The sequence below is a fragment of the Centroberyx gerrardi genome, chromosome 22 (genome assembly GCF_048128805.1).
Source record: "Centroberyx gerrardi isolate f3 chromosome 22, fCenGer3.hap1.cur.20231027, whole genome shotgun sequence".
Classification (NCBI taxonomy): domain Eukaryota; kingdom Metazoa; phylum Chordata; class Actinopteri; order Beryciformes; family Berycidae; genus Centroberyx; species Centroberyx gerrardi.
In genome coordinates, this window is record NC_136018.1 from 8,569,427 (window position 1) to 8,596,572 (window position 27,146).

At 44.5% G+C, this 27,146-nt stretch overlaps 1 protein-coding gene across 2 annotated transcripts in view; it reads left to right on the forward strand.

Annotated features, from left to right (window-relative positions):
- cacnb2a (calcium channel, voltage-dependent, beta 2a) overlaps nt 1–27,146 on the forward strand; it is a 56,751-nt gene that overhangs the window by 5,608 nt on the left and 23,997 nt on the right. Inside the window, exon 1 of one of the 2 annotated variants that reach the window (XM_071912111.2) lies at nt 21,066–21,118. The exons of the other annotated variant lie outside the window; for it this stretch is intronic. Within the exon in view, the coding sequence (XP_071768212.2) occupies nt 21,086–21,118 (33 nt within the window). The 5' untranslated portion in view covers nt 21,066–21,085. Of the gene's footprint in view, nt 1–21,065; nt 21,119–27,146 lie in introns of those variants that run through there. 2 annotated transcript variants of the gene reach the window in all.

Here is a 27,146-nt window from a genome sequence, read left to right on the forward strand (position 1 = left end):
CTGTATTCATTTGGCATGATTTTGATGCACTATCCGCCTAGTGGGCAAGGTCAATACTTTACATAAAATAATGATTATGAGTGATCATTTGTGTCTTCCATTTTTATGATGTCTATTGAAGATAGTCAACATCATTATTGGCCCGTACATTGCTCCTAACTGAATGCATCATGAGATCAAGATGATCACTCAGAATGCTTAAAATAGCAGTGATTAGAATTTGCTTACATTTGTAAACTTTTAAACAGTTGAACTTTAGCAAAACCATGCAAGGAAAAGCATGCAGGCACAGAATAACTAGAACCACTGCTGGGGATTTTATGTCGTTGCTTCCATTATTTTATCCATAAACTACATATCCGTTCACCTTAAATAGCACAACATCCTGTGTGCTGGTAAATTATGCGATCCAAAGTCGCTCACAGTGCTTTTATTTATTTTATCATAAGATGGATGCCTTTATTATCCCCCTCTCATGCCTTGAGAGCCTGCGTTTTTCTTCAGGCGTCTGCTGTCTCTGTGATTGATTGAGAATGTCTTCAGGACAGAGGCTGAGGCCGACTGAGTTTTCTCTGCCCTTCAACTAGCAGAGTAGAAATCACTGTTCTTGGTCCTTTATTTGCAGGATCACAATGGATTTCTATCTACCAGTGGATAATAATAGTATCATACACATACTAACTTTTGAGGATGTACACTACCAGTCAAAAGTTTGGACACACCTGATTGAATGTACTGTTTTTCATTCTCTTAAAGCCATTTTGATCTAAAGGCTTCTGCTTAAATGCTTGAAATGTGTTTCTTAGACAAATATAAATAGTGAAGTTGATGCCTATGTGTGAATTTCTTTCCAAAGCCTTTGCCTTTCCATCAAGGCAAAGGGCGGCTACATTAAATAATCTAAAATATGAGATAGTTTTGATTTGTTTAACACTTTTTTGGTCACTGCATAATTTCATTTATGTTATTTCATAGTTTTGATGTCTACTATTATTCTAAAATGTGGAAAATAGTACAAATACAGAAAAATGTGGCGTGTCCAAACTTTTGACTGGTAGTGTAGTTTCTTGAGTGAATGACCTATATCTGCACCAAAAAGACCATGATTAACTCAAATTACAGAGGTAGTATTTTAGTGTGCGGACATGCCCCTCCACAGTATTTGTCATGGTGTCAGGAGCAGGTGAGCGATGATTACTCCTCAAAGGGAGACAGCCTCTGACAGAGTAACTGATAGATAGATTCCCTTCCCTGTGTAAGGTGCACAAGTGCCTGTCTATAATGATGCCCTTCAATCACAACCACAGACACATGTCAGCTAGTGAAATATTGGCAGTAAACTCAGATGGTTCAACACTGATGAAAGACGGTGCCAGGTTTATGTCCGGTTGAGTGTCAGTCATGCCCAAGGAGGAGATATATAGATACTGATGCTTTCCCTTATGAGCCCAGAGCTTTACAACAGGCTACACACCAGTTGTTGTGTCCAGAAAATGCTCAGTATATACACCAAAAAAAAAACACATTACGATCCCTACTACCTGTGTTGAATACTGCAGCATACAGTGTTTGAAAAATATCATACACACATTACATTGAAGGTTCCACATTCAAATAATACTGAGGCACAGACACAGACATGTCTAGTGCCACATTGTGGTTTTTCATATTTGATTCATTTTATCATCACCATGCTGAACTGCATTGTGGGTAGATGTTTTCCTCTACTAATGCCTGGTTTGTACTTTTACAAAGTCTGGTTAATGGGGGGAAAAGGTGTAACCTCCTGACATTTTCCATATAGTGATGTTAGAGAATTTTCTTGCTCAAGTCAAGTTTATCTTTATTATCCCTCAAGAGGGAAATTCATTTGGCCAGTAAAAAATTACATAAAACACATTAAAACGTTAAGAACAACAACAACAAAACAACAACAACACAGTATAAACATCTTCCATGAGTACAAGAGAAGGTACATGAGGTTGAGGCAAAAAGTGCTAGTGCAGGTGTGGAAAAAACTAGTTCCTCAGATGTTCATTGTAGAGCCTAATAGCAGCGGGGATAAAGGAGCTACTAAAGCGCTAAACCAATTTTAAATTTAGTTGACTGAAAAAGCCCACTGATCATCAGGCGCTACCCACTTGTTGGACACAACTGAGTACGTTTTCTTGAGGAGACAGAGAGCTGCTTTTGTCCTTATCTTGACACGGCTCTGTCTGACAGCAGAAGTCACACTCTTATTGTCCCGGTGACAAACCACAATGACTGTGTGGCGCCTCTGACAGAGAGGAGAGCAGCGCTGACAAGAGCAAGAGGAAACGCATCAAGGAGAGAGAGAGAGAGAGAGAGAGAGAGAAAGAGAGAGGGAGAGAGAGAGAGAGAGAGAGGACACAAGCTGCCCTTGCCTCATGAAGCCGAACGATTTTCTACTGCTTCCTCTTTAGTCACAGTACAGCAGATGCTGCAACATCAGTGTAATCTCTGCATAGTATTAAGATAGAGCATACATTAGGCTGCAATAAATGAGGGTGACATTGCATGTATTGAGGGGAAGGACACAGCTAAGTGCTTATATTAAAACTTAAATAGAATGTTTTGGAGACCATTTATACCTGTCTCCTTTTGAAAACACCTGTAAATTTAATCTATTCGATATTTTAAGAGTCATTAATATCATAAATACCATTAGGAACTCTTTTTATTCATTTTACTCATCTTCACTTTCACTAATTCTCTTGATAACATCCATGTGCTTAGTATATATTATCAGAAAGTTGTTCTAGCAGAATTTACATATTCAAACACGCATCATTACTGGATGTGGCAACATTAGCAATTGCCAGATAGTGCCACTCATTCAAAAGATGCTAATGTGATTGAATTGGGTTGCGTTAAATCAGGTTTTATGATGAAAGCAATCCAATTCAACTGATGTAGCTCTGGTTGATTGGAAGCCGGTATGTGTTTTGCACCAAGTCCTCATTAACTCCTCTCATCCAAAACCCTGTGGTTTATTTCAAGGGAAGTTTGGTATTAATATTAATCAAAAAAGCAATGCAAAAACAAACTTTTAATATTCACATTCACTTGTGTGTGTGTTGTAAAATGGCTTAAACTGATGAATTAATTGAGAGTGTTGAGGGAAAGCGGTTACGAAGCCAAAGGGTATTTTGTTTAACCATTGAAATTCAATCCATCCCTCATGCTGTGTGCTCACGCTCGACTGCCTTTGTCGCCGGAGGAGAAGCTGCATGGTAAAGCTGGAGCAAGTACACAGCCACGCTCTTTTATCTCTGCAGCTCCCCGCCACATGTATCACTCTCTTCTTCAGTGAACATTGACAGAGAGGGAGAGAGAGAGACAGAGACAGAGAGAGAGAGGGAGAGAGTGAGGAGAGACGCAGCAGCGCTCAATCACCTGAATGCACTGGGAAGGTCAAGGGGAGAGAGGAGGCGTGGGAGGGGAAGGGGTCAGGGAGGGAAGGGTAGAGGGGAGGGGAGGGGGGGGGGGGGGGGGTGAGGTGAGTGGGTGGGATGGGGGGAGAAAAGATAGTCAGCCCAGCGTTCACACTCGGCGTGACTGAGCTGTGTGAGCGGCTGCTCTCTGCACCACGGGCAGAGTTGTGCTGCTGCTCCACTCTCTGCACCAGACACACAGACTCTCTCTCTCTCTTATATGAATACACAGTATAGACTCTCCTCAGCAACCAGTAGCCACAGTATCTCAGCCTCTGTCCTGCCCGCCGCCCTGCCCGCCTCCCGACAACACCGAAACAGGGAGAGACAGAATGAGGGGTACAGCGAAGAAAATATTGAATCATGAAACGAAGGAAAAGAGTAAGGAAGCGGAGGAAAGAAAAGAGCAAGCATGTGACTGTTCATCTAATGAATCTGACTGAACCTTGGGGTGGAGGGGGGGGGGAGAGAGAGAGAGAGAGAGGGAGAGGAGGCGGGGAATAGAGAGGCGGTGCCCTCCATTAGGAAGCAAGGGACAGCGGTCAATAAAGGACACTCAGAACTCCACCTCCCCGGCTGAGAAGGAACTTGTGTGTGCTGAGTGTGTCTAAATCCACCAGCCAGCAGCCACCAGCAGAGTGCCAGCCTGCCAGCTTACCAGCCTCATACTGTACCTCTCTCTCAGCCACAGCACAGTACAGCGGCACTGCAGAGGATTTGGCAGGGGCGACTACAGCCCAGAGGAGCTGCTGACTCGCCGGAGTGGCTACGGATTTCGGGGTGGGGTAAACAAACCGGTGCAGTCAAGACAGCCCGTCCTGTCCTGGCCTCTCTGCTGCAACAGCCTGGGACGTGGAGATGGGTAGAAGGCGCGGAGGAAGAGGAGGAGGAGGAGGAGGCAGCAGAATCTGACTCTAGGAATCCCGAGAGTTGACAGGGTCCGGGGAATCAGCATACACGTGTGTGTGTGTGTGTCGGAGGGGGGTGGGCTGGTGTGTATACATACGTCAGTCCTCCGCTCCCTCCGCTCGCTCCCTCGCTCCTACATCACGGATCTCTTCTCTCCTCGTCGTCTCTTCCCTCTGCGTCTTTCTGTCCGCACCCCTGTGGGCCAAGCGTGCGGCCATGGACCGAGGCTGAGTGGATGCTGCTGCCTGACAGGGAGTCTGTGAGGCGGCCGTCCGATCCTCAACCCCCTGGTCCCCTTCATGCCGTGCTGTGGGCTGGGCCATCGCCGGAGAGCACAGCTTCCATACGTGAGTTCGCTGCTTTTTCCTGCCCGACACTCTTTTATCACAGGGGCGAGAGAGGGAGAGAGTGAGAGATTAAGAGGAGCGGACAAAGCCTGAGCATGTCTGTAGACTAAGATAAATGTGCGTTACAATGACGGTTTCATAAGGAGCTGTGTAAAATATTCAGAAATGGTTTGTGTGCGTGTGTGTTTGCAGCATCCAGACGTGCTTTCAGACGCGCAGAACTTTACTGAGAATGTCAACATTGTATGCACATGTGTGTGTTTGAAAGCGACAGATTGTACGGTCAGTGTACATACTCTCATCTGGACGCCTGCCAGGTTTTTCCCTCTAATGTTGATCACTCTCTATCCTGGACCAACTGCGGGATTTAGCTGAAGTCTTTCAGTTGCACCGGCCCGACAGTTTTCTGCAGAGCTGTGTTTTCACCATGCATGCCGCCAAGAGACGATGAATCTTTTATTTCGTATTTATTCTGGGGTCTGGACGGAGAGCGGAGGGTGTAATGGGTGGAAGATCGTGTGGGTCCACGCTACAGGCACATGCTGGGTTGACAGGTCTACTTTAATGGGCTTTGCTGCTTTATTTCATCTGTCCTTTGTGTGCTGGTGTTTGGAATCACATGCTGCCAAGCATTAGGTTAAGAGGACACGGTTGTCTGTGGCACTTCAGCTTAATGAAATGCAGTGTGAGGAAAATATGAGTAGTCAACCGCTGACCGGCACGTCCTCTGAGACGGGGAAGACACAGATTGACGACACAATCCTCTCACACGCTGTCCCCAATAAATTTTTCTTATTTTTATGGGTATTCATTGCGTCACTACTTCAGTCGTTCAGCTTTGATTGGTTTCTGTAGACTCTTGTGCACAGTAAGAAGAAAGAAATAATAATAGAAGTTAATAATTGAAGTAACTCTCCCTTGCACTGTCTGCCAATACAGCAATCCACAGTTAAAAACAAGGGTTTCTTTTTTTTTTTTTTTTTTTTCTCCATCCAAGCAATCCCCTAGTACTGCAGAAGGTGGTCCTCTCTAATCGGCTTTTACCACTAGATGGCCATGTTACACTTTCAGACACACACACACACACACACAAACACACACACACACACACACACACACCGTATCCAGACAGAGAGAAAATGCTTAAAAAAGTCAAGGCTAAGAAATTAAGTTTTCATAAGGTTTTTAAATTTGTCTGAAATGAATCATGATGTCATCCCCAGATCCCAGACAGAACCTCATTGATAGACTGCACAGAATGTTCTCAGCTCATTGATGTCACAATAGGCTTGGTTTTGGCCTAAAACTGTGATATGTCCGTACTGAAAGGTCTGCCCTTTAATTCAGTAAAAACTGAATAGAAAGTTCTGTCTATTGTATAACACACCATTGTCTCTGTAATATTGTTTTTTCCTCTAATAGAAATACAACTTTAAAGATGCACATTTTTATATAGAAATACACCCATCCTATCAGCCTAAATCACAAAGTGGGGCTGCAACAGACAAGAAGTACGTCCTGTCCCCCACAATTGAGACCCTGTAGATTTGCCCTATTTGCCCAGATGAAATTCTGGAGTCAGGTTTGGACACTTCTTCATCCATAGAAAGTGACAAATTGGAACTTAAGAGCGAAATACAAACTATCCAGAGAAAGCTGGAGTCACTAATGTTATATTGTTTGCCTTTCTCATCCCTTCGTTATCTTTTGGTTTAAAATTATAACAGAATGGTAAACATGAGCATGCTGTGTGCAGTTTACTGACATCATGTTACTTAATTTCTGTGTATTGAAGATTCAACATTTTCAAACTGTTACCTCTGGCTGCCATTTGGAGCCACCAGCATGCAAAGTTGCCTATAGTGCAGCTTTAAGATATATATGGTAATATAGACTTAAGATATCCTATCTACAACATACATTAGCTATTAGCTCTTCCATCCCAGATATTGTAGACTAAAATATATACTGTTATCTCCCAGGGGTCTAGCCCATGCTGCTGTGGGCTGGATTAACATTTTCTCTACAAGTGAGTAAGCTTTAATTTAAGTGATGAGTGGATTAGTGCAGGCATGAGTTAGGTTAGAGACCAGCTGCTGATACTCCGCACCGGACACTCTAAGCCCCATGTATGAGGTGTTTGCATAAAAACAAGCCATTCAGTGTGGTGGAGTGTCATTGGCAACATATGTTTGGGTTTAATTGCTGTGCATATCCTAAGCATGTTGATATTAATATAGTGAGTGTAGTTAAAACCTTTTCAAATCTCTCAGTCATTGTCTTGCAGAGGGCAGTGAAGTGACTGTAGTCGGTGTTGACCTTGAGAGCACCCCCACTGCCGTGACACGCCACTCTTTCTATGACACTCCTCTCACATGTTTCCAATATGGAGCACCAAACCGCCGTTTTACGTCTGAAATGGGGCGGAACACAATTCCGCTTTGGATGGAATTTGGAGCACGGAGACCTTGCCGGATGGGACTCCGTCTGACAGACTGAGTAGCCAGTCCCAGACACTCCTCACGGAAACTCAGCTAATTGAAGACAGCAGGCCTTACTCCATTCTCCCTTTGTTTTCTAGGCTTTCCTGCTTCCCATGATGCAGCAGCAGTAGCAAGTAGTATCTTTGAACCAAGGGAATTTAGTGGAGTAACACAGTAGAGAGCCAAAGAAAAGCGCAATAAGTCATTGTGTATCAGGGGAATGGAGGATAAAGCGCTTGTTTGATGTACCTCTTTAGTGTGTGTTTAGTATAGCCTGAGTACAGTACAGTTTCTATGTGATAATTCATATTGGAGCACTTTTTGTAATCAGCTAATCGTTGGCTGACTGAGTTAACATTACACACTGCTTATCCCCTAAACACCTAAACATAAGTGTGCTGTAAAAAAGAAGCTGCGTGAAGAATGAGTAAAGACAAACATTGGAGTATTTCATAGATTTTATTTTTCCCTGAAACCACTGAGCTCATGTGTGGTAGTGGTGAGCTAATCTCCCCTGACGAATGTGTGACCTGGAATTCCCAGTTTTCCAGGCATTGGGATGCGAGCCCAGAGCGGAGCGTCGGGCCAGCAGGGCCGCTGCGTCTGGAGCAGGGTTTCCTTGGCAATGGACGTGCGTTCTTCCACTTTTCCAGAGAATATGGAAATGTCCGGAAACCTAGCGGCTAATTGGCCACAGAGGCCCCTAGGAATGTCTCGGATTTAGATGGATTTTTACTGCTTTTACATAATCTATCACCTCACCCTGGGACTGGAAAGTGTGATATATGTCTGTGGAGGCCTATGTAGAGCATAGCTCCACTCAGCCTGGAAACACTGATGTCAAAGACACCGTGCGCTGCATGGGGAATGTGTGCGCACTGACCCTGGTTCAGTTAAAGATTGGGCTGCAACGACCTGAGTGTAAAAACCCTCACTGGTCTGGAAACAGTGAAGTCATGGGGCCAAGGTGCAGCTCACCCTAGAAATTTTATGATGAAAGTGACGCTGAATGAAGATATTCTGTTATGTCATGTCATGCCGCAGTAAAAGGATCATCCCTATACAGTAGCCTCCTGCTTGTTTGTAGTTAAAAAACTCAAAAAGACTTGGACTGACCTATTCCTGACTGGACTACCTTATATGTTGAATCTGTAATTTAATTCTGATTACAAATTCTTGCGTGTATGTATGCATTTGCATTTCATATGTTTTGTGAGTTCTTTACGAGGAGCCTGTGGGTTTATAACCTTCTGCATGAGATAAATATGAAGTAATTTGCTCCCTCCAGTGAATGTTAATTTTTTTTTTTTTTCATGTCTCTCTCTTCTAACACACGTCATATTGGCTGCTTCATTGGTGTCAGTGGAAAGCAGCTGTTTTGAGGGGTAGAGCGCCGTCATACATTTTTGTGAGGCTTGCAGTTTCTGGCACAATCTATTCATTAATTCCATTTACTAGCATCATAACGCTATGCAAAGGGAGCTGATCAACAACACATGGCTTTAGAAAGGGAAGATGTGCCTCTACTATTGCACTATGGTATTTATTTGCTTTATATAAGTCCATAATTAGAAACAAGGCTTTGTGAAATACCTACAGTATAGGCCGATTAAATTCCCCCAAAACACATGATAGGTCACAAAGTATAGACTGTATCAAATTAGGTCAACAGTGGGACCTTCGGATTCCAGGGCTGAATTAGAGAAAATCTACTCAGCATTCAGTTTAATTCCATTTGATACCGTAACACTCCCTCCACGCACGCACACACACACACACTTTCTCTCATCCCCTTTCTCATCCCTTTGTCTCCCTCCATCGCTCTAATATAGTTACCTTATCCTGACTACGCTTTGTGCAAACCTGTCCTCCCGCTCCAATAGCAACCAACAGCAGGCATGAGACACACAGAGAAACGGCCCATCATGCCATCATTAGAGAGATGAGGGAGCTGTGGGCACGGACCATGCCCATTAAACTGGCACCTCAGACAGCCAGGGCATCCCGGCCAAACCAGGCATCACTTAAAACAGGAGCAGATGTTCTCTGAGGCCAATTAAGAGTGGAGAGATGCAGACAACTTGGTGCACCAGAGGAGGGCTGTCGGCCCATATGGATGCTAGAGACAATTAATTACAGTGACAGACGTTAAAAATGGATTAAGGGCTACATAAAACATTACATAAAGCCTTCCATTAAAGCCTGAACTGCTGGACCCCTGCATTGGGTTTTATATGTTATATGTTTGTTATTTTGGTGGTTGTTGTCTGTTTGTGCCGATACGGTCTGCAGCCTTTTCTGCCAACGTTGATCTCGAGAAGAACTTGCGGCTCAATTCCACTTAAGTGCAGCCACTCAAATCAGCAGCGATAGCTTCAAAACCCTCCCCTGATCTTTTTAAGTAATCTGGATTGACTTGACTGGTGTAAACAAATAAACAGACGGCAAGAATTGGGGTGAGTGGGTGAGGGAGAGAGATTGTTACTGTTATATAAGGGAGATATGGGAGGGTTGCTTTACAGCTAAGACAAAAGTGAGATAGATTGTAGAGGTTGAGTTAGAGAGCAAGAGGGGAGGAGGTCAGCACAACGTTTAGAGTTAAAATTGTTTCCAGATAGAGAGTTGAATTAATTCTGTGTCGGAGAGCGGTGCCACAATTGAACTGCTGTGAATGAAAAGAGAAGAGAGAGTGTGAAAATCCCATTTCCACTTGTCTGCTCTGTTGCGCACCTCTCCACATTGTCTGTCAGGATACCCGTCTCTTAGCAAAGAGGTGCCGTGACAACAGGTGCCAGCCAGGCGAGAAGACGCACCCCAGAGAGAGAGACAGAGGGAGGCAAGTGGGCGGTGGAAAGAGGAGAGAGTGAGGATTGAATGAGGTGGAAAGGAAGGGAGGAGAGATGTAACAGAAAAGATACAGATACATTTGTAGCCATTGTACGGTAAAGAGTGGATTCTGAGTGGAGGGGAATGGAGTCTTTTTTAGCGTTGAAAAAAGAAGAAAGTCGATAGAGAGCCTCTTCGCTGCCGATCCCTCATTCTTCCACCTGCTCTGATGTCCGGAGGTGTCAGTGACCTGCCAATCAGGCGAGAGCCCCGCCCTCTCCACCAGAGCATCAGTGTTTTCATCCTAATGCTTCCATAAGCTCACCCACGGGAGCCAGCCACAAAGATCCGCTCCGCTATTGGATGCGCGCTGAGGCTCAGCAGGGCGGGGCTGAACCTGCTGGGACGTTGCATATTCATACTCAGCGTGAATACATAATCAGTCCGTCAGGCCATCCTGTGCTATCAGGAGGAACTTCGCTGGACAATTCTCTCTTCCTCTTGACTCTTTGCAATGGAGAAGACCGTTTGGCTGGGATAGTCTTGCAGCCTGGGCAGCGCTGAAAACTTTGCTACCTTTCCGAAGCTTTTTGTTCCCACGTCTTTCTCTTCTTGGAGTGTGTCAGCGGAGCAGCGGTGAGCATCCTCTGGTCCTCCTGACAGATGTTGGATTCATCCAGAGAGGTGGATTTGGGCTTGGAAGTTTGGAGGGCAGATGACCTATGGCTGAGCGTCACCAGCTCCCGGCCCTCACCCCTGGTCCCGCTCGAACCTGCCCGCCCAACAGGCAACTACTGTGGGGCTGAAAGCTGCTGAGGAGGGGCTCCTCTCTCCATGTTGCACTCCTGCTCTTGTTGCCATGCTCAAACAACCTAAGAATAAAAATGTCTCATGGGTAAGTGGGGTGTGTTGGCTGTGTGATGCAGGAAGTGAGGACAAAGGAGGTGAGTGGAGGTGAGAAACTTTTCACCTCTACTCGTTTAGTGCTTAGTCCTTACTCCTATGTCTATAGTTTAACTATGTACTTAAAATCCATGTAACCTTTTGGTATGAATATAATATTTTTTGATTTAACAGATAATGGAAGATGGTATCATATTTCCACTGGTTTCTGTGTCTCCTGTGCCTAATAGCAATGCCAAAGAGAGGCTTAGCGATTTAGGTATTATATAACGACTAGCTACTACATGCCTACTTTATGAAATCTGGTTATCAGTCTGCCTACTCCGCCTGCTTACAAGGATGATGACCGATGTTGATAAATTTAAATTATAGACGATAGCAATGCAAGGCTATGTCATTGCACTTGAATCTTTGGAAAATGCATGGGTGTTTTCACAATGGAATTGGATGATAATAACAATAATATCCAGGATAGACAGTAGACAAATCAGTATTTTGGAAGTTTTTGTTTTTTTCCATCATGATGTCCCAGGCTTTTTGATTGTTGTCATTAAATGTGTGTATGTGTGTGTGTTTGCGTTTGTGTGTGTGTGTGTATATATGTGTGCGCCCTTGTGTGTGTGTGTGTGTGTGTCTGAGTTTGATTCCTGATTCTTTGCCAGTGCAGACGGATCAGGGGAGATTAGAGAGAGAGTGGCTTTGCTAGGATGAAATCAGCTACTTGGGAAAGGGGGGTGGGGCAGACAGAGTGGATGGGATGGGGGGGTGGAGTGGGGGGGAGGGGGGGTGCGGGGGTTACAACAGAGTGTCTGTCTCACTGTCTGCAGCGTTTGAAACTTCTCTCTCTTTGCAAAGCCAATGAGAGATGATTCTGGAGCCTTGTGAACTTCAAAGCTCAGCGTCTTTGTTGTGTAATTCATTCCCTCTCGGTGGAGTTTTGTCAGGTGCAGGAGGAAGTCATGGGGTGATGAACCTGGGGCTAAACTCTTCTGTGTGAACTGCATCCACCATATGTTGTGCTCTCCTACACAGGCGTTCATATTTACCCAGGATGCTGCGATAAGTTTGCACATTTGTCCAGTACTTTTCAGTTGGGGAAACATATTGCATGTGTGCATAAACAGGAATGTACCCATATGGCACATATGACATGCTGCTGCTGCTCTCTATCCTCTCTATCCCGAACCTGAACTTCCCTGCACAGACAGAATTGGAAAGTTGACAGAATCGAGCCTTGATGGAATAGCTTAAAGTAATGCCTGATAAAATAAAGTCATACTGTTGCATCGCAATCTTGACTAATGCAGCTGTATTAGAATTAAATCTAATGCAGTCATAGTCTAATGAATCACACCCTCTGCTGACCTGAACTGAGTCCTTAGTCTGCAGCTGATTAGAAAAGCAGGCCTTGAAAGATGAAAAAAAAAAATCCTGCAACATGAGATCAACAGTGGCTTAAGCTTTTCTTTGTCTTCACCCTTCCAGACTTCCCTGCTATTCCTCTGCATGATGCCATGCTTCCCAAACCCATATGCATTCACTTATTTCTTTCCAAAAAATGCAGACTTTTCTGACGCAGTCGCAGTGCCGCTGCGGTCTGCTGATCCCAGGTATCTACTCGTCTATCCAATAAGCCTAATGACTCTGAGGGCCACGTCCATAATCGTAGGGGTGGGCAGTGCCAGGCGGATTATGGCTCCAGATGGTGCTGTTACTGACTGACTGTCTGTCTGGCTACGGGTGTCCAGCTGCAGGAGGTCACATGTTTTACTCCAGCGGTTTGGCTCTTCTGCTGCAGCTCATCAGCTCAGCATCGCTCACACAGGCTCTTCAGTGACATTAAAACAGTTCTACAGCTTTTAGCGATGAACACAAGAGCAAGCGTTTGGTGATTCGTAAGAGTGTGTGAGGTGATAGAGCGTTTTTGGTGAGGCACAAACCAGGAAATGCAAGGTGTGTGTGTGTGTGTGTGTGTGTGTGCCAGTCAGCCTCGGGTCATACAGTTGAGTGGACCGGGCGACAGATGTCACACTATCAAATTAAAGCCTAATGCCCGGCCAGCTGAAGCAAAACACTCTAGAGCTAACCATGACACCGCCGAGCTTAAACACTCTGTTCTGTCTGCTGGACTGCGTGTGTCTGCTCACGCGTGCATGGGTGTATGTGTACGTATCAGTGTGTGCCCATGTCAGTGTGTGTGTGTGTGAGCTGTCTGAGAGACTCTCAGCCGGCTTCAGTCGACATGAGGCATGACACTAGCAGTTGGAAGAGCACTTGAGAATGACCGCATCACATTTCCTCTCTTTTGGAAACTACCTGGGCGACGCCGGGTGTATTTAGGAGAGCACGGCGCTCACTGTTATCCGTTTTGACTGAGGCAAATAGGTTGGCTTTTTTCATGCCAGGCGTCAGCTGCTTGTACCCCTGGGTCATGGTACTCTGCACAAAAACCAGGGGATTTGCATAATTCATTACAGTCGCTGTGGAACGGAGAGGCGACACAGGTGTCTCGGGCATTGTGGGAGAACGAGCATGTCTAAGAAGCCAAAGGTAAAAAAAAAACTATCCTTGTTTCTGTGTTTCAGCGGCTTACTTCTCTATCCGTAACATCTAGTGATGCTGGTTGGCTTTGCGTTTCTCTTACAATTCAGACTGTCTAGTATTGGCTTTTTCCGTGTTTGTGTATTCCTAGCTAGTGTACAGTTTTGTTTGTGGTGACATCAAGTGTATCGCTTGCCAAGACGCAATCTATATCCTGTCTGTGAGCTCTGTTTACGTAGGCCTTTACCGTGGGAACTGTACATACTATAAGTGGAGCTTAGTTTTGCTTCATCACGGATTCATGCGGGACTGAGTCTGCCTCGTCGTCCCATAGAAAGGCAGTGGGACGGTCCCAGTCACCAGGTTTCTCTGTAGGTGAAAGACAATCTGCAGGCTCGTCTTTCTCTTTCTGTGTGTGGACACCTCTAAGAAGTCCAGTGAAAACATTCCTGTGCACAACTAAATCCTATCTTTGACGGCATGATTTAGCTAATGTAGAACAGAATGATTCAACCTATTTGCGTACAATCTTCCCATCCATATTCCCTTAGGACCGCCATGTCTTACCCATTCCAAGTTGTAAAGAACAGCTTTTGACAGCCAAAACACTGAGCATGTTTCTCAGCCACGAAGGATGTCAGTCATTTCTTTCTCTGTAAATCCTGGATTGGTTGAAAGGCCCAAGCCGATTTAAATCTCCTTACTGAGAGAAGCAATCATTACAAAGTGAGTCAGGGGATCAAGTGGACACAGAGCAATCACCCCCGTGGTGTTATTGTGTACAGTATGGACCGTTCCCTCCCTCCTGTAGAGATGTACAGTACAGCGGAGCATGTGACTGCGCAGTGGATGATCATCTGTCCTGGAGATGTTCAAACAGTTCGCCTGTGTTTGGATCAAAGGCTGCTGTGACCCTCCAGCAACCTGAGCGACACATAAAAGTGGCTGAGTTATGCCGCTTTTCCACCGCATGGTACCGGCTCAACTCGACTCGACTGTACTCGCCTTTTTTGGTTTTCCATTGGGCAAGTACCAGGTACCAGGTATCACATTACCTGGTACCTGGTACTTTTTTTGGTAGCACCTCCGTCGAGGTTCCAAGCGAGCTGAGGCGATACCAAAAGGTGACGTGAAAACACTGCAGACTACTGATTGGTCAGAGAGAATCATCATCATTGCCGGCAGCGATAGCGGGGATTTTAAAGCAGGCTAAAAGCTGTTGTAATTTTGGCTGTACGACTGTTAATATGTCACTTTATTAAGTTTTAATATTTTTTCAGGCGAGAAAGTAACCATCTAGATTCCCAATTATGTGGTCAGTTTATTCAAATAACGCCTGTTTGTAAATCTGCTGCAACGTTTTCGGAGATTTGGGACCAGGACCGTCTGCCTCGCAGTCCGCCATTCCGCAGTCTGAAGAGACGCAATGGAAAAGCGGCTATAGAGTCTAACAGTGTGGGGAAAGTGAAGCGAGTCTTTTTTTTTCTGTTATGTGATCGAAGATTGAATGCATCGCACTGTATTACAGTAGCTTTTTTCTAATACACATTGCAGGCGCAGAGTGGCATGGACACTTATTAAACCAGAGTGGGAACTTTTAGTAAAAGTGATGAAAATATGATCAAAGGTGACAGCCTACCTAACCAATCTGGCAACCTGCTAGTTTCTCTCTCTCTCTCTCTCTCTCTCTCTCTCTCTCTCTCTCTCTCTCTCTCTCCCCCCCTCTCTCTCTCTCTCTCTCTCTCTCTCCCTCTCTCTCTCTGTCTCTCTCTCTCTCTCTCTCTCTCTCTCTCTCTCTCCCTCTCTCTCTCTGTGTGTGTGTGTGTGTGTGTTCACAAATGTGTGACGCACATGTGTATGTGTGTGGGGTGTAACCCAAACCTTAATCACTAAATTACAAGATATCAGACTGTTCATTAAGCTAATTAAAAATGACCGGCCCGTGGTTCTCTGCCAAAACCACTAAGGTGATATGAGTGTGTGTGTGTGTGTGTGTGTGTGTGTGCGTGTGTGTGTGTGTGTGTGTGTGTGTCCGTGTTTGTGTGCCTGTTCTTTTGTCCATGTCTGTGTGTCAGAGAGAGACCAGGGAGGCAGCTTGCTGAGTGAGTGTTTTCTGTACGTGTGAAAGCGTGTTTGCATACAGAGTGGGAGTGTATTGGTCTCTGCCTGTGTTTGCCTGCCATGTGCGTGACTGTATTGGTCACAACCGTCCCAATTTGCCGGCTGAAGAGTTTTTCCTACGAGTCCATGTGGGACAGCCGATGTGTTGATGTGTTCAGTGAGCGTGAAGTGACTCAGTGCGCGGTTAGCACACACACTCACACACACACTCTCTCTCCCACACTGCAGCAGTCAACGGCACAGTTGTCCATGTCAGCGTTTTCGGAAGTGATCAGTTTTTGCATCCAGTAGTTGTCCGGCAACTCTGTGCTCATGATCTTCATTCCCTTGGGAATGCTTGACAAGCCTCCTCTGTCTCCACGGACCAAGCACATCGTGGGAAGGGTAAGCTGGAGGTGACTGTTAGCAGAGGAGCAATGCACTGACTTCAGTCCTTGTTTGTTTTCCATCTCTCTTCGTCCTCAACTGGAAATTCATTGTAGAAACTGTAGAACGTATGCGGCATTGAACATTATAGACAATAGACGTATTATTCACTACGGCAAGTGTTCAAACAGTTCCACTGCAAAAAATCTTCATCTTTATCAAGTCATTTCGTTGATTATTGAGTCCTAAAATCATAATTTTCTTAAAATAAGTGAAAAAATGTGTCAATGGCGTTAGATAATTTTGCTTGTTTCCAATACAAATCAATTTGTTTCAAGAATTTGTGTCATTCATAGTGTCATTTTCTTGATAGTAGTGCAGTGATCTGCCTTATTCTGACTTGTTTCAAGATATTGACTCATTTCTAGAAAAGTCCTGAAACAAGTGAAACGGCACTGGAAACAAGTGGAGTTATCTCACCTCAATGGCAGAATTTTGCTCTTGGTGTAAGAGAAGTAAGATCTGAAGGCTAAATATGAGACCAGATTACTAGTTAAGATGGACTGTTTTTTTGCAGTGTACTTTTTTGCTGCCAATTCCACATTGACAGGCTATACTTATCACAGGCGGGCTAAGCAACTCATTTAAAAGTCAGCTACTGTGTTTATTCTCTTTTCCTTGGATGCATCTTTTGACTTTACCCCTCTGCCTTCCATTACAGACAACAGATGAGGAGCGTTAGCCTCATTTGTATGATGTGTATTCGCAGGTTCAGTGCTATTCTCGGGTTTGGTACACATGCTAGCGTTATGCCCTTTGGTGGACTGGAGGAAACAGCAGTCCAGCTCTTCCGTAGCTCAGAGAGGCGGCAGGATACTGAACAGCTGGGGCTTCTATCTGTCTCTCTCTCATCCTCTCTCCCTCACCTCCTCTCTTTCCCTCTGTCTCTCACTCACTCCCTATCTTTTCTCTCTCTCTCTCTCTCTCTCTCTCTCTCTCTCTCTCTATCTCTGTAATTAGAGATGGTCCCGGGGCTCAAGTGGCCTGGCTTGTGCAGTAGCTAGGTAACCCCAGTCAGATGCCAGCTGCTGGCCCCGGGGGTTTCATTAGATGTGAATCACAGTCACAGGGGGCCCAACATGGATTCTCCAGTCTGATCTGTATATGCTGCACCAGACTGCTGTAGATTTCCACTTTACCTTTTTTAGAGTGATTTACAGTGTGTGAGTAGATGATCTCCTGTCAGTTCTGTTGATAAAGGGTTATTTACAGGATCAGTTTGATCACAATACTCTATTCACTAATAAGAATGAAAACAGTGGATGTCTAGGGTAACCTGGGGTCCCAAGGGTGCCAAAGGGCATACCATGTACTTGTGATGTAGTGGGCTTGAATTTGGCTTACATTTTACTACATGTTCTTATGTGTTTTACTGTGTTTTTCAGTTGTATTTTCCCTTGAGTTTAGTGTAAATGTTATGCAATGAAAAAAAAACAGTGGATGGTGGACTTTTGGGGGGGGGGGGGGGGGGGGGATTGAAAGAAGATTTATAGATTAACACACAAAGTCATCTTGGAGAGTTTCATTTGTGTAATAGGATTCTTGGCAAGGCAAAGCCCCGTTGGAGGGGTCATTGTGACAGATCTCCAATGATCTAATTGTGGTGTATTTTAGCCCATTAGTGATCTTTGTAAGTTTACTAAATATGTCATTTATATGGATTGTGGCCTGTTATAATGGGCCACTTGACAGAAAACAAAACAATGATGATGTTGTTGGATATTGTTTCTGCCATTGCCTAGATACTTCGGGCCAGAATCAATAAATTGTCTCTAATATGTACAGTTATTTTTTCTACTGTTATGATGTCTTAAATGTTATTATCTTGCATTGATGTGATGCAGATTAACTCAAAGAAAACAAGACTAAGTTGTTGTGAAAGATCCACACATGCTTTATCACTGGTTATCCAGACCGGTGTGTTTACCAGTGTGGTGAGCTATTGTTTTGGTCTGTTTACTTTAACAGTGAATGATAGACACAGTGGAGTCTCACTGGTATGGCTCTGTCTGCCACCTGTCTCCAGCCCGGATACAGCAGCAGGGGGGGGCAGAGTAGCTGGAGAGACTGTCCTGTAACCTCTGCATCAGTGTCTTGAGCGATACACTGACCAAACGCCTGCTCATTTTAAGTCACTCTGGGTGGGTTTAGTGATTAGAGAGTCCATCCTTCAAGTGGAGGACTTTGGATCAAGCATTGATGTCGCTAAAGAGTGTCCTTGAGCAAGACAGTCAATCCCAGAGTCACCGACCTGCAACTGACTCTGCACTCTGACCTCTTTTGGGGGGATGGGAGGCGGGTGAAAAGAGAAATTCCCAATTGAGATCAATTAAGTAACGCATTATTACATTATTATCATTATAAAGTAAGTCAGTTTAAATGCCTGAAATGCAAAATGTAAGAGCAGGCAGAATGCAGCATCACAGTCACTCTCTTCACACAGGCGGACTCTAACTAGTGATGTGATGAAAGGGACAACCATATTCATATATCAGGGTCTCTTGAGTAATTTCTAAGTAAGAACCATTGGCACATTATATCGATTACTCCTCATAGTCCAATTATATAAGTATGCTGGTTTTGCAAGCTATCCTTTATGGCCTTTGTGCGCCTGTCAGTGAATGCCTGCTTACGTCACGGTGTGCATGTATACGAATCGATGAGCCAAAGGCAACAGCGGCGTTCATTTTCCAACACTGCCATTGATTAGTCACATGTCGGACAGAGCCCGTTCACAGAGAACTGATAATTGCTTTCAGCAGAGAAGAACGCTGCTCAAACATTAGATAATCACAGAAATAAAAGCAACCCATCTAGGCTATAGCTATAGCTATAGCTTTGACTATTTATGTTTGTTCATATGACATATGCATGCTCGCTTTTATCTAAAACCTATTACAGTCCCATGGTGTATACATTTGTACTATGGGTGACCTCAGTGGAAACAGAAGAACAATAAACGTCTAGTGATTTTAGGCCTAATTTTTAATAATTAGCAGTATTTTAAAATTGTAAAATAAAAAAGGTATATTGTGCTGTCACAGGGTGCTTCCTATGAATCCTCATCATCTCACTTGATTTGATTTCTTCCTCTTTTGCTGTGATTATGGCAATGCGAGGCGGAGTTTACATGGGAAGTAGTCGTTTTTTCGTGAGCATTCAGAGACACCCGATCACACTTTCTAGTCAACTGTCATCACGCCCAGCATGTGGAGGCTTTGCCTTCAGGGCTAAACTTAATTAGTGTCTGACTTTCACCTTCATTTACCTTGACCTCATGTTGCCACTGCAGGATTAGCTTTGGACCACAAACCATGACATACTTATCGAAATGGGAGAATGGTCAAAATGAGGGTTGAATTTGCATAAGCATTTAGTCAACTGAAGAGTTTTGTTCCAAAATGAGATATCACCGCTTGAAACCATTGTCCCAGTGAGATGAGGAGAACTATGTATCCTACAGTTTGTCACGTGCCGAGCGCACGCCCTGGATGATAATCCTTAAAAAGGGGTTAACCCTCATCAAACACAATATAATCTAGGATTTAGGCGAGGCTACCCAGCGAACATTTTCTCCCCGTGGAACACACAAATCTGTGCTTTACCAGGACGCCGAATAAAGCTCTGAGTATATAGTGTTACAGTCTTTGTCTTGTATGATCTCACATGCTGGACATAAAAAGCTGCCTGACACTTAAATGAAAATCACCCATCTATTCATCCGCTGCAGTTCTCATTCATGGTGCTCAACTTGTGTGTCTTTCCCCTGAGTTAGCCGTGTTTCTCGGTTGTTTTTCATGTTTTATTACAGGAAAAGTGGATTAGTTATGGTTTCATTTTGTGAACTCATGGTTAACTTGTGGCAGTCTTCTCAACTCATGCTGTGACTCATATTTTACTGCTTTAATAGAATATTTAACATCAGAGCCATTTCTGCTACACGAGCGCTGACATCATATCAGTGCGATTACAAAGCGCACATCGCAGTCCCAGTGTCTCTGATGTCAAAGCATAAAGAGATGGATCATCTTTGAGTTTCTTTGAAGTGATTACAGTAACCGCTGCAGTCTCTTAGAAAACTCCAGACGCATACCAGCTGCCTTACGCTGCGGCTCTGACTACTGTCAAACTAAAGCCTGGTTATAGAAATCTGTCACTTGATTACTTCACCCACTTTTATTTGATTGAAGTTTTATGGACTTTGCTGCTTCGCCAGGAGAGTTTGTAGTATGTGTGTACCGTACTCGCAATCCATTGAGTAACTTTCTAGTGTTTTATGGGTTTATTTTCCATGTAAGATTGAAAACAAACATGATAACTGCTCCGTGTGCCATAAAGTGACCGAACGGAAAGTTTCTATGACTTTGGTCTCGCTGATCTGCGCTGGCTGAATATGGCATTTCGTCGACATAGTGAAGATAATTACTTCCTGACGTTTTTGGTCTCAGGAACATGTGTTGAGACTACAGTGAGTTCAATCTTTTAGCCTTCCGCTCCTCAAAGTGTAACCTCTTCAAGGCACAGTGGAACACATGTAAACTCCCCGGATCACACACTCGCGCACAGACATAAAAAGCTGCCGCAGCTGCTTTTGGTGCTTTCTGGAATTTTCAGGCCGGCCCTGTTGGCCAGAGTTCTTACTTCCTAACTGGCTGAGCGTGTGTGTGAGAGAGAGAGAGAGTATATATGTGTGTGTGTGTGTGTGGGAGGGGAGAGGGGCAGGGGGCAGGGTAGGGGGGCTTGTTTTCGGGGCTGGAGGACGGTCGCGGCGCTCTGAAGGAGTGTTCTCCCAGCGTGGGAAAGAGGCTCGTCTTCTCTCTGCCTCTCAGCTGGGACTAAAGTAGGCCATAGAAGGGCTGAGAGGAACAAACTTTCTCCTTCGGCTCCGACTCTCTCTGCCGGGGCGACGGAGGCGAGCCTTTCCTCTCCGCTGGAGTCGGGACGAGGGGGAGACTTGTGTAGGAGCGGAGCAGTCAGCCTAGTAGGAGTTCCTGGTCTGTGGGAGGAGATGGGCAGCAGCTGAGGAGGTTTTCTCCCAGCCGGGCGGAACAGCGCAGAGCTGGGTAGAGCAGAAATGTATCACTCCGGCAGTGAGGAGTCAGATCTGGTAAGTTCGTTCAAGACTTAAACACTCCAGAAAAGGCACGCACACACACCGAAACATGCTTAACGGCACTCAGACAACAGCCAGTGTGTCCTTTCAGCCTTTTTCTGAGCCTAATTCCCTTCACTTCTCACTCTCCTTCTCTCTTTCTTCACTGAACAAAGAGGAAGGGGTAAGGAATCCAGGAGAATGGGGGTTATTAGTGCAGGATCTAAAGGGCGTAATCATACACTTCCTATTTTTCCTCCTTATCACTTTTCCTGGAAGTTACAGAGTCTGTGCTGTTGCTCAAGATGCACGCTATGACTCTGTTGCAGTGTGCTACGGGGCTGCTTTGAGAGGAAGAGGCTCATTTAAGCATCTTGTCTGGATTTGCGACCGCCGCTGCATGGCCATTACTAGCCTTAAGTGGAGAGCTGCGACAGTAGTTAACAACTAGTGTGAGGGAAAGAAAATAAACACCTGGGAAAAGCTCGGTCTTTTACTTACAGAGACCGGTAGAGAGCACGAAGCTTGGCTTAGCCCACATCAGCCAAACAAGAACTCTTTCCTCCTTAGTATATAATGTTTCCCTTTTCAGAATCGAGTCCCTTTTTGATTTAACTGTACTGCAGACTTTCAGCATGATTAGTGTAAATGAGTGATTTTGCAGTAGGCTAGAGTGTGTGTAAGTTTCTAGTTACTATTCCAAACATTTCCTAGTGTGTGTGTGTGTGTGTTTGTGTGTGTGTGTGTGTGTGAAAGATATGGTAGTGAAAACTTGTAGTCCAGTCCTATCCTATGTGTTGGTGACAGTCAGTAAGCAGTGATTGTCATCAGCCACATCCTCGCACGAGTGAATGATCAGCCTTCAAAGGCCAGCTTCGCAACAGTAGTCAACACACACACACACACACACACACACACACACACACACAAGCGCGCGCACACACACACACACACACACTACATTATCCTCTCCACACCTAATTATCTCTGGTCATGTGCAAGCACTACCCTGAGACCAGTCTGAAAGAATATCTACCAGTAAATAAGACCAGACCAATTATAGCAATTACATCATATATTATTTAGTGCTGCAGTATTTGTGTGTGAGTGTGTGTGTGTGTGTGTGTGTGTGTGTGTGACAGTGTGTATGCAACAGATGCTGTTGTCTATCTTTGTGCTGTCTAGTTAATTCTTGTGGGGGTGTGAGTCAGAGAGACTACCTGAGCAGCTGTCCTCCACTCAATCCATGGCTGGTAGCTGTTCATTCTGGTCTGGAAAAAAACAAATGACACACACACACACACACACACACACACACACACACACACACACACACACACACACACACACAGAGAAGGCCTTGTTTGATTATAAAGACTCTGTTCATGAGTTGTAGTTTGAAGTATCCATGAGACTGAATCGGCTTGTGTCCGAGTCACTTAGGAGCCTCCAGTGGGTTCATGTATAACAATATATTGATCTGTTGAGCAACCCTGAGACGCTAGTTGAGCCTGTGAGAAATTCTATATTTTGAGTGTGCGTGTGTGTGTGTGAGGACCTGAGGGAGTATCTTTGATTGTCTTTGATTAGGAGTTAGTGAGCTAACACGGCTAATTATGGAGCAGTTTTTGAGAGTGACCTGCTTCTTCTTCCTGCCTCTTCAGTGACGCAGGAGGAAACTGCAGGCCGCAGCAGGTCAGAGACATCAGCTGGGACAGAGGGACAGGGAGAACAGTGCAGGGGGCTTCGTTAAAATGTTCTCTGACTCTAATAGTGTTGTCACAATATCAGAAGTTTGACTTTGATACCAATACTAAGTTTAATACCTAAAAATGTGATAATACGGTACTACGGCAAACAAGGAAAAACAGCAAGCAATGTGTTACTACACTTTTAACTATTCCAATACATACTTATTCGCCATATTTGATGATATTTCACGTTTATAAAACGTAATAATGATTTCAATCAAAAGTAGTATTGGAATTTTGGTTAGCATGACATTAGACTGTAACCAAGAATCCATCTTACATTCACATCAAAACATATAGATGTGATGATGTGATGTTTTGTGATGGTACATGAAAAGGAGGGTAAACCATAAGCTCCAGTTAGTGATGACCACAAAGAGTACAAACAATAATGTAAACAAACAAATATGGAAGTGAAAACTAGCTTAGCACTAGCTACATGATTGACAGCTGTGAGTGTCTTGGAAAATGAAAATAAAGTAAAAAAAAAAAATGTTTAAATCAATTCACTAATAGCTCACTAGGCCTACTACAACTTAACAACTAATGTTACTGCTATCATACCCTTAGCAAGCCCTACTGTTACATCCTCAATGAAGGATTAAACCCACTTACAACAAAGAATCCAACAAACAATATGCAAAACCTACAACAAACAATCGAATGTTGTCAAATCAGGAAACCAGGTAACCTGAAATGAATCTACTAGCTAGCTTCCAGCAGCAATTTGAATTGTAGAGAAGTATGAAATGGTAAAAACAATCTTCCAGTGCAGTTACACTGAAAATAGTTACAGCAGGCAGTAACTTACAGGCTTTTAGACATGCACAGTTAAACAAGGACCTAAAAATACCACAGTCTGTTAGTGACATCCGCACATGTACAGTGGATTTATGCCCTTCTGGCAAGCACACAAAATATATCATTGTATTTTCAGCATAGTATTGATTTATGTTTTATTATCATGTAACATCAGCCTGATACTATTTCTGATAATGTATTTTATACCATGTAGTTTATACCATAAAGTTTGTGTTAGCTTGAAAAGCAGGGTAAACGCAAACACAAAGGGGGGTAAACTGAGCTTTCACGGCCCTCCTTGGATATAATAAGAAAATAGAATAACATGGCATCTTTAGAAATCATTTTTTGCTTTTGATTTATCACAGAAAACTGGTCTGTAATTTCTTTAAAAAATGAGGTTGAAGTAATTTTATACATCAGTACAGTCCCAGTCGCAGGATGTTATGTGTTGCTGTGTGCTGCTCCACTGGATGGTTACCGACTACTCGCTTAACCAGCTCTCATCAATCATCCACAGCCTGCTTCATACACCAGGATACTGCCAGAATATTAATGAAACAAGCACCAAATAGCAACACAGAGCAGCCTCTCCTCTCTCTCCTGCCTCTTTTACCACATCCACTTGATCAGCCATCTGCCTATTATGGTGCTGGGTTTCCTCAGAGGGACCAGGGAGGGAAGGAACAGCTCGCTGTGAGGGGAATCACTGCACTGTTTGGTAATGAGAGCAATGCCCTGAAGGGACTGCCACTGTTGGTGCCAGGTACTATGTACTGTCTAGAGGGAAGGGACTAGTGCATCACTAGCAATTGTAGAAGTCCCTTCACCCTGCGTCTATCTTGCAGTGGAGTGGAGTTTTTGAACAATTCAACAGTGCAGCAGAGGTGAAGCAAACACGCAAAACAAAGACTTCTTGCTACATTTTCATTCTGGATTTTTATGTCATATAGTGAAAGGAAAGCTGAGTAGAATAGCTAGTAAAGGTAGACCGAAATGGATTTTTGAAGAACAATACCAACTGAAATCGCTGATTGCCAATATTTTGTGTCAATATTCAATTTAAATTTGACCACTTTCCTGCCAAAAAAATACAAGAATTGTATTCTTGTCACAGCTGAACATCTGAAACAGCATTTAGACCATCATGTGACACCAAAACTCTCCATTGAAACCCAAACTAATGAAATTCTCTTAGGGTTAACAGCAGCTCTTTAAGGCAGAGTGACCCACCCTACTTTTTCAACAGCAGGGGAAACTCTGCCATTTAATTAATTTATAAAAACACACAATTGAACAGTTAAATAATTGAATAAAATGTGAAAACAAATCCTCCACCATATCAGAGATGGACGACATTGACTGGCCGATATCCAATATATCATCAAACTGATATATTGGTGTAGCCCTAACTTCTAGCTTCCAGTACTCTTTCCTCGTGTGTCTTTTCTAAGTGTCCAGCTAGGCCGTCCAGCCACAGCGCCCCCTGGGATCCTGTCATGTGATTGACAGCCCGTGAGTCCATCACCTCGATGGGATGATGCACTTATCTAATGCATTGGAGAGGACGCTTGGCACATGGAATGCTGGGTAAACACTTTTTCCCCAGGCCTGTCAGTGTCACCTTGACGTCCGTGCAGGCAATCCCTCTTTCACCACGCCAGAGGGGCCATTACTCCACCCCCCACTCCTCCATCACTCGCTTCTTCTTCTCTCTGTCTTCTCTCTCTCTCTCTCTCTCTCTCTCACACACACACACACACACACATTCTGTCTCTATTCTCTCACAATCTCCCGCTTTCTTTCTTATTTCTTTCATTCCATCTGCCTCGCTCTCTGCCTCTCAAACACATTCGCACTCTCGCTCTTGCTCACTTGTTTTTATTCGGTCCTCCGTTTGCGTGTTGAATATTAGCAATCGTTCCTTGTAGCGGTCACACATCTCTCGCTCTTGGCTGTCGTGTCTGGTCCCACTGTCTCTCCCTTTGACGGAGGAGACAATCTTTGCGGAATGATGATTTAATTGACTTTGTGTTCCGCTGAGTGAAGTGGCAGTGATGGACAGATGGCTGGGAAAGGGGCTTTTGGTTCCAGCCAAGAATGAGTCACGCCAAGCCAGAAACCACTAGCGCGCTCGCCCATTGTCCGCCCGCTGCAGTCAGCCAGTCCGTCAGCCAGTGCAGAACATGACTTGGCGTGAGGAATAATCTTCATTCTTCACCCATGATGCTGGATGTGAGGTATACTGTACAGTTTGGCCACGCTGGCTCATTTGTTTCACTGCCACCACGGCTGAATTGCTCAGTCGGTTAGTCGGTCAGACGTTCTGAATTTTAAGATGAATATTCACCCTGTCTTATAGTTAGGGTTTGGGTTATTGGTGGGTAAACCTTACACTGTCGTATTAGGTCATTCATAACATATTAATGCCTAGAATATGCCGGAGAGGCACTTCACTGTCCTCTCCCCTTTTTGAGGAAAACTGCAGAGCTAGAAAGCCAAAGCCATTGGTGATCCCATGAGAGGGGGGGGGGGGGGGGGGGGGGGGGGAGTGAGGGGATGGGATGGGATTGGAAGGGATGGAGTTGGGTGAAAAGGAACGTGAGGGAGACAGAGAGAGATAGAGAGAGATGGAGCGGAGAAGGCATGGGGAATTGCTGGGAGAGGAGACATGAAGGAGCATGAATGAAAATGAAATAAATAGATAGGATCGGGCACAGTACACAAGCTGTGAGTGAGAGTATGATGTGGCACGGGGGAAAGAAGCAGGAGAGGGGAGATAGATGTTAGAGCTGAAATAAAAAAGGAAAGCTATGGAGTCTTAGCAAGGACTCCTCTACCATGAAGTATACGTCGGACCAGAGAGCACTTTATAGCACGCATACACACGGCTTTTATTTTTCTGCATGACTACAGCTCTCCATCTTCTTTGTAGATACAGATAACGGTATAGAAGCACTCCTATAGACCTGCTGGTAGCTATAAATGGAGGTGGAAGCTTTGAGATCATGAGGTGATTCCCTGGTGTAGCTGTAGCTTTTACCGTATGCTTTCCACTATAAGGGACACTGACAGCGTCCTGGGAGGCAGCGCCTACTGACTCACAGTCCCTCCGTTCAATGGTGGCAATTACCTTCAGCAATTTGTAATGTTCTAATGTAGTGACCACTGTGCCACCGCTGCATGTAGAGGCAATTCGCAGTCTTGCAGCAAAGACCCCTGTCTAAATAAATCAATAGGACCATTATAGAGACCGCAGGACCACTGCCCTCTATTTCACTCTCTCTTCAGCTCTCTGTTTCTGTCTCTGACCCACACACATAACAGCCACCTCTCTCTCTCTCTCTCTCTCTCTCTCTCTCTCTCTCTCTCTCTCTCTCTCTCTCTCTCTCTCTCTCTCTCTCTCTCTCACACACACACACATATACATGATTCCTCTTTTTTTAATATTCTGCCTCCCCCTGTCTCTCTCCCTAAGGTGCCAGTGAACA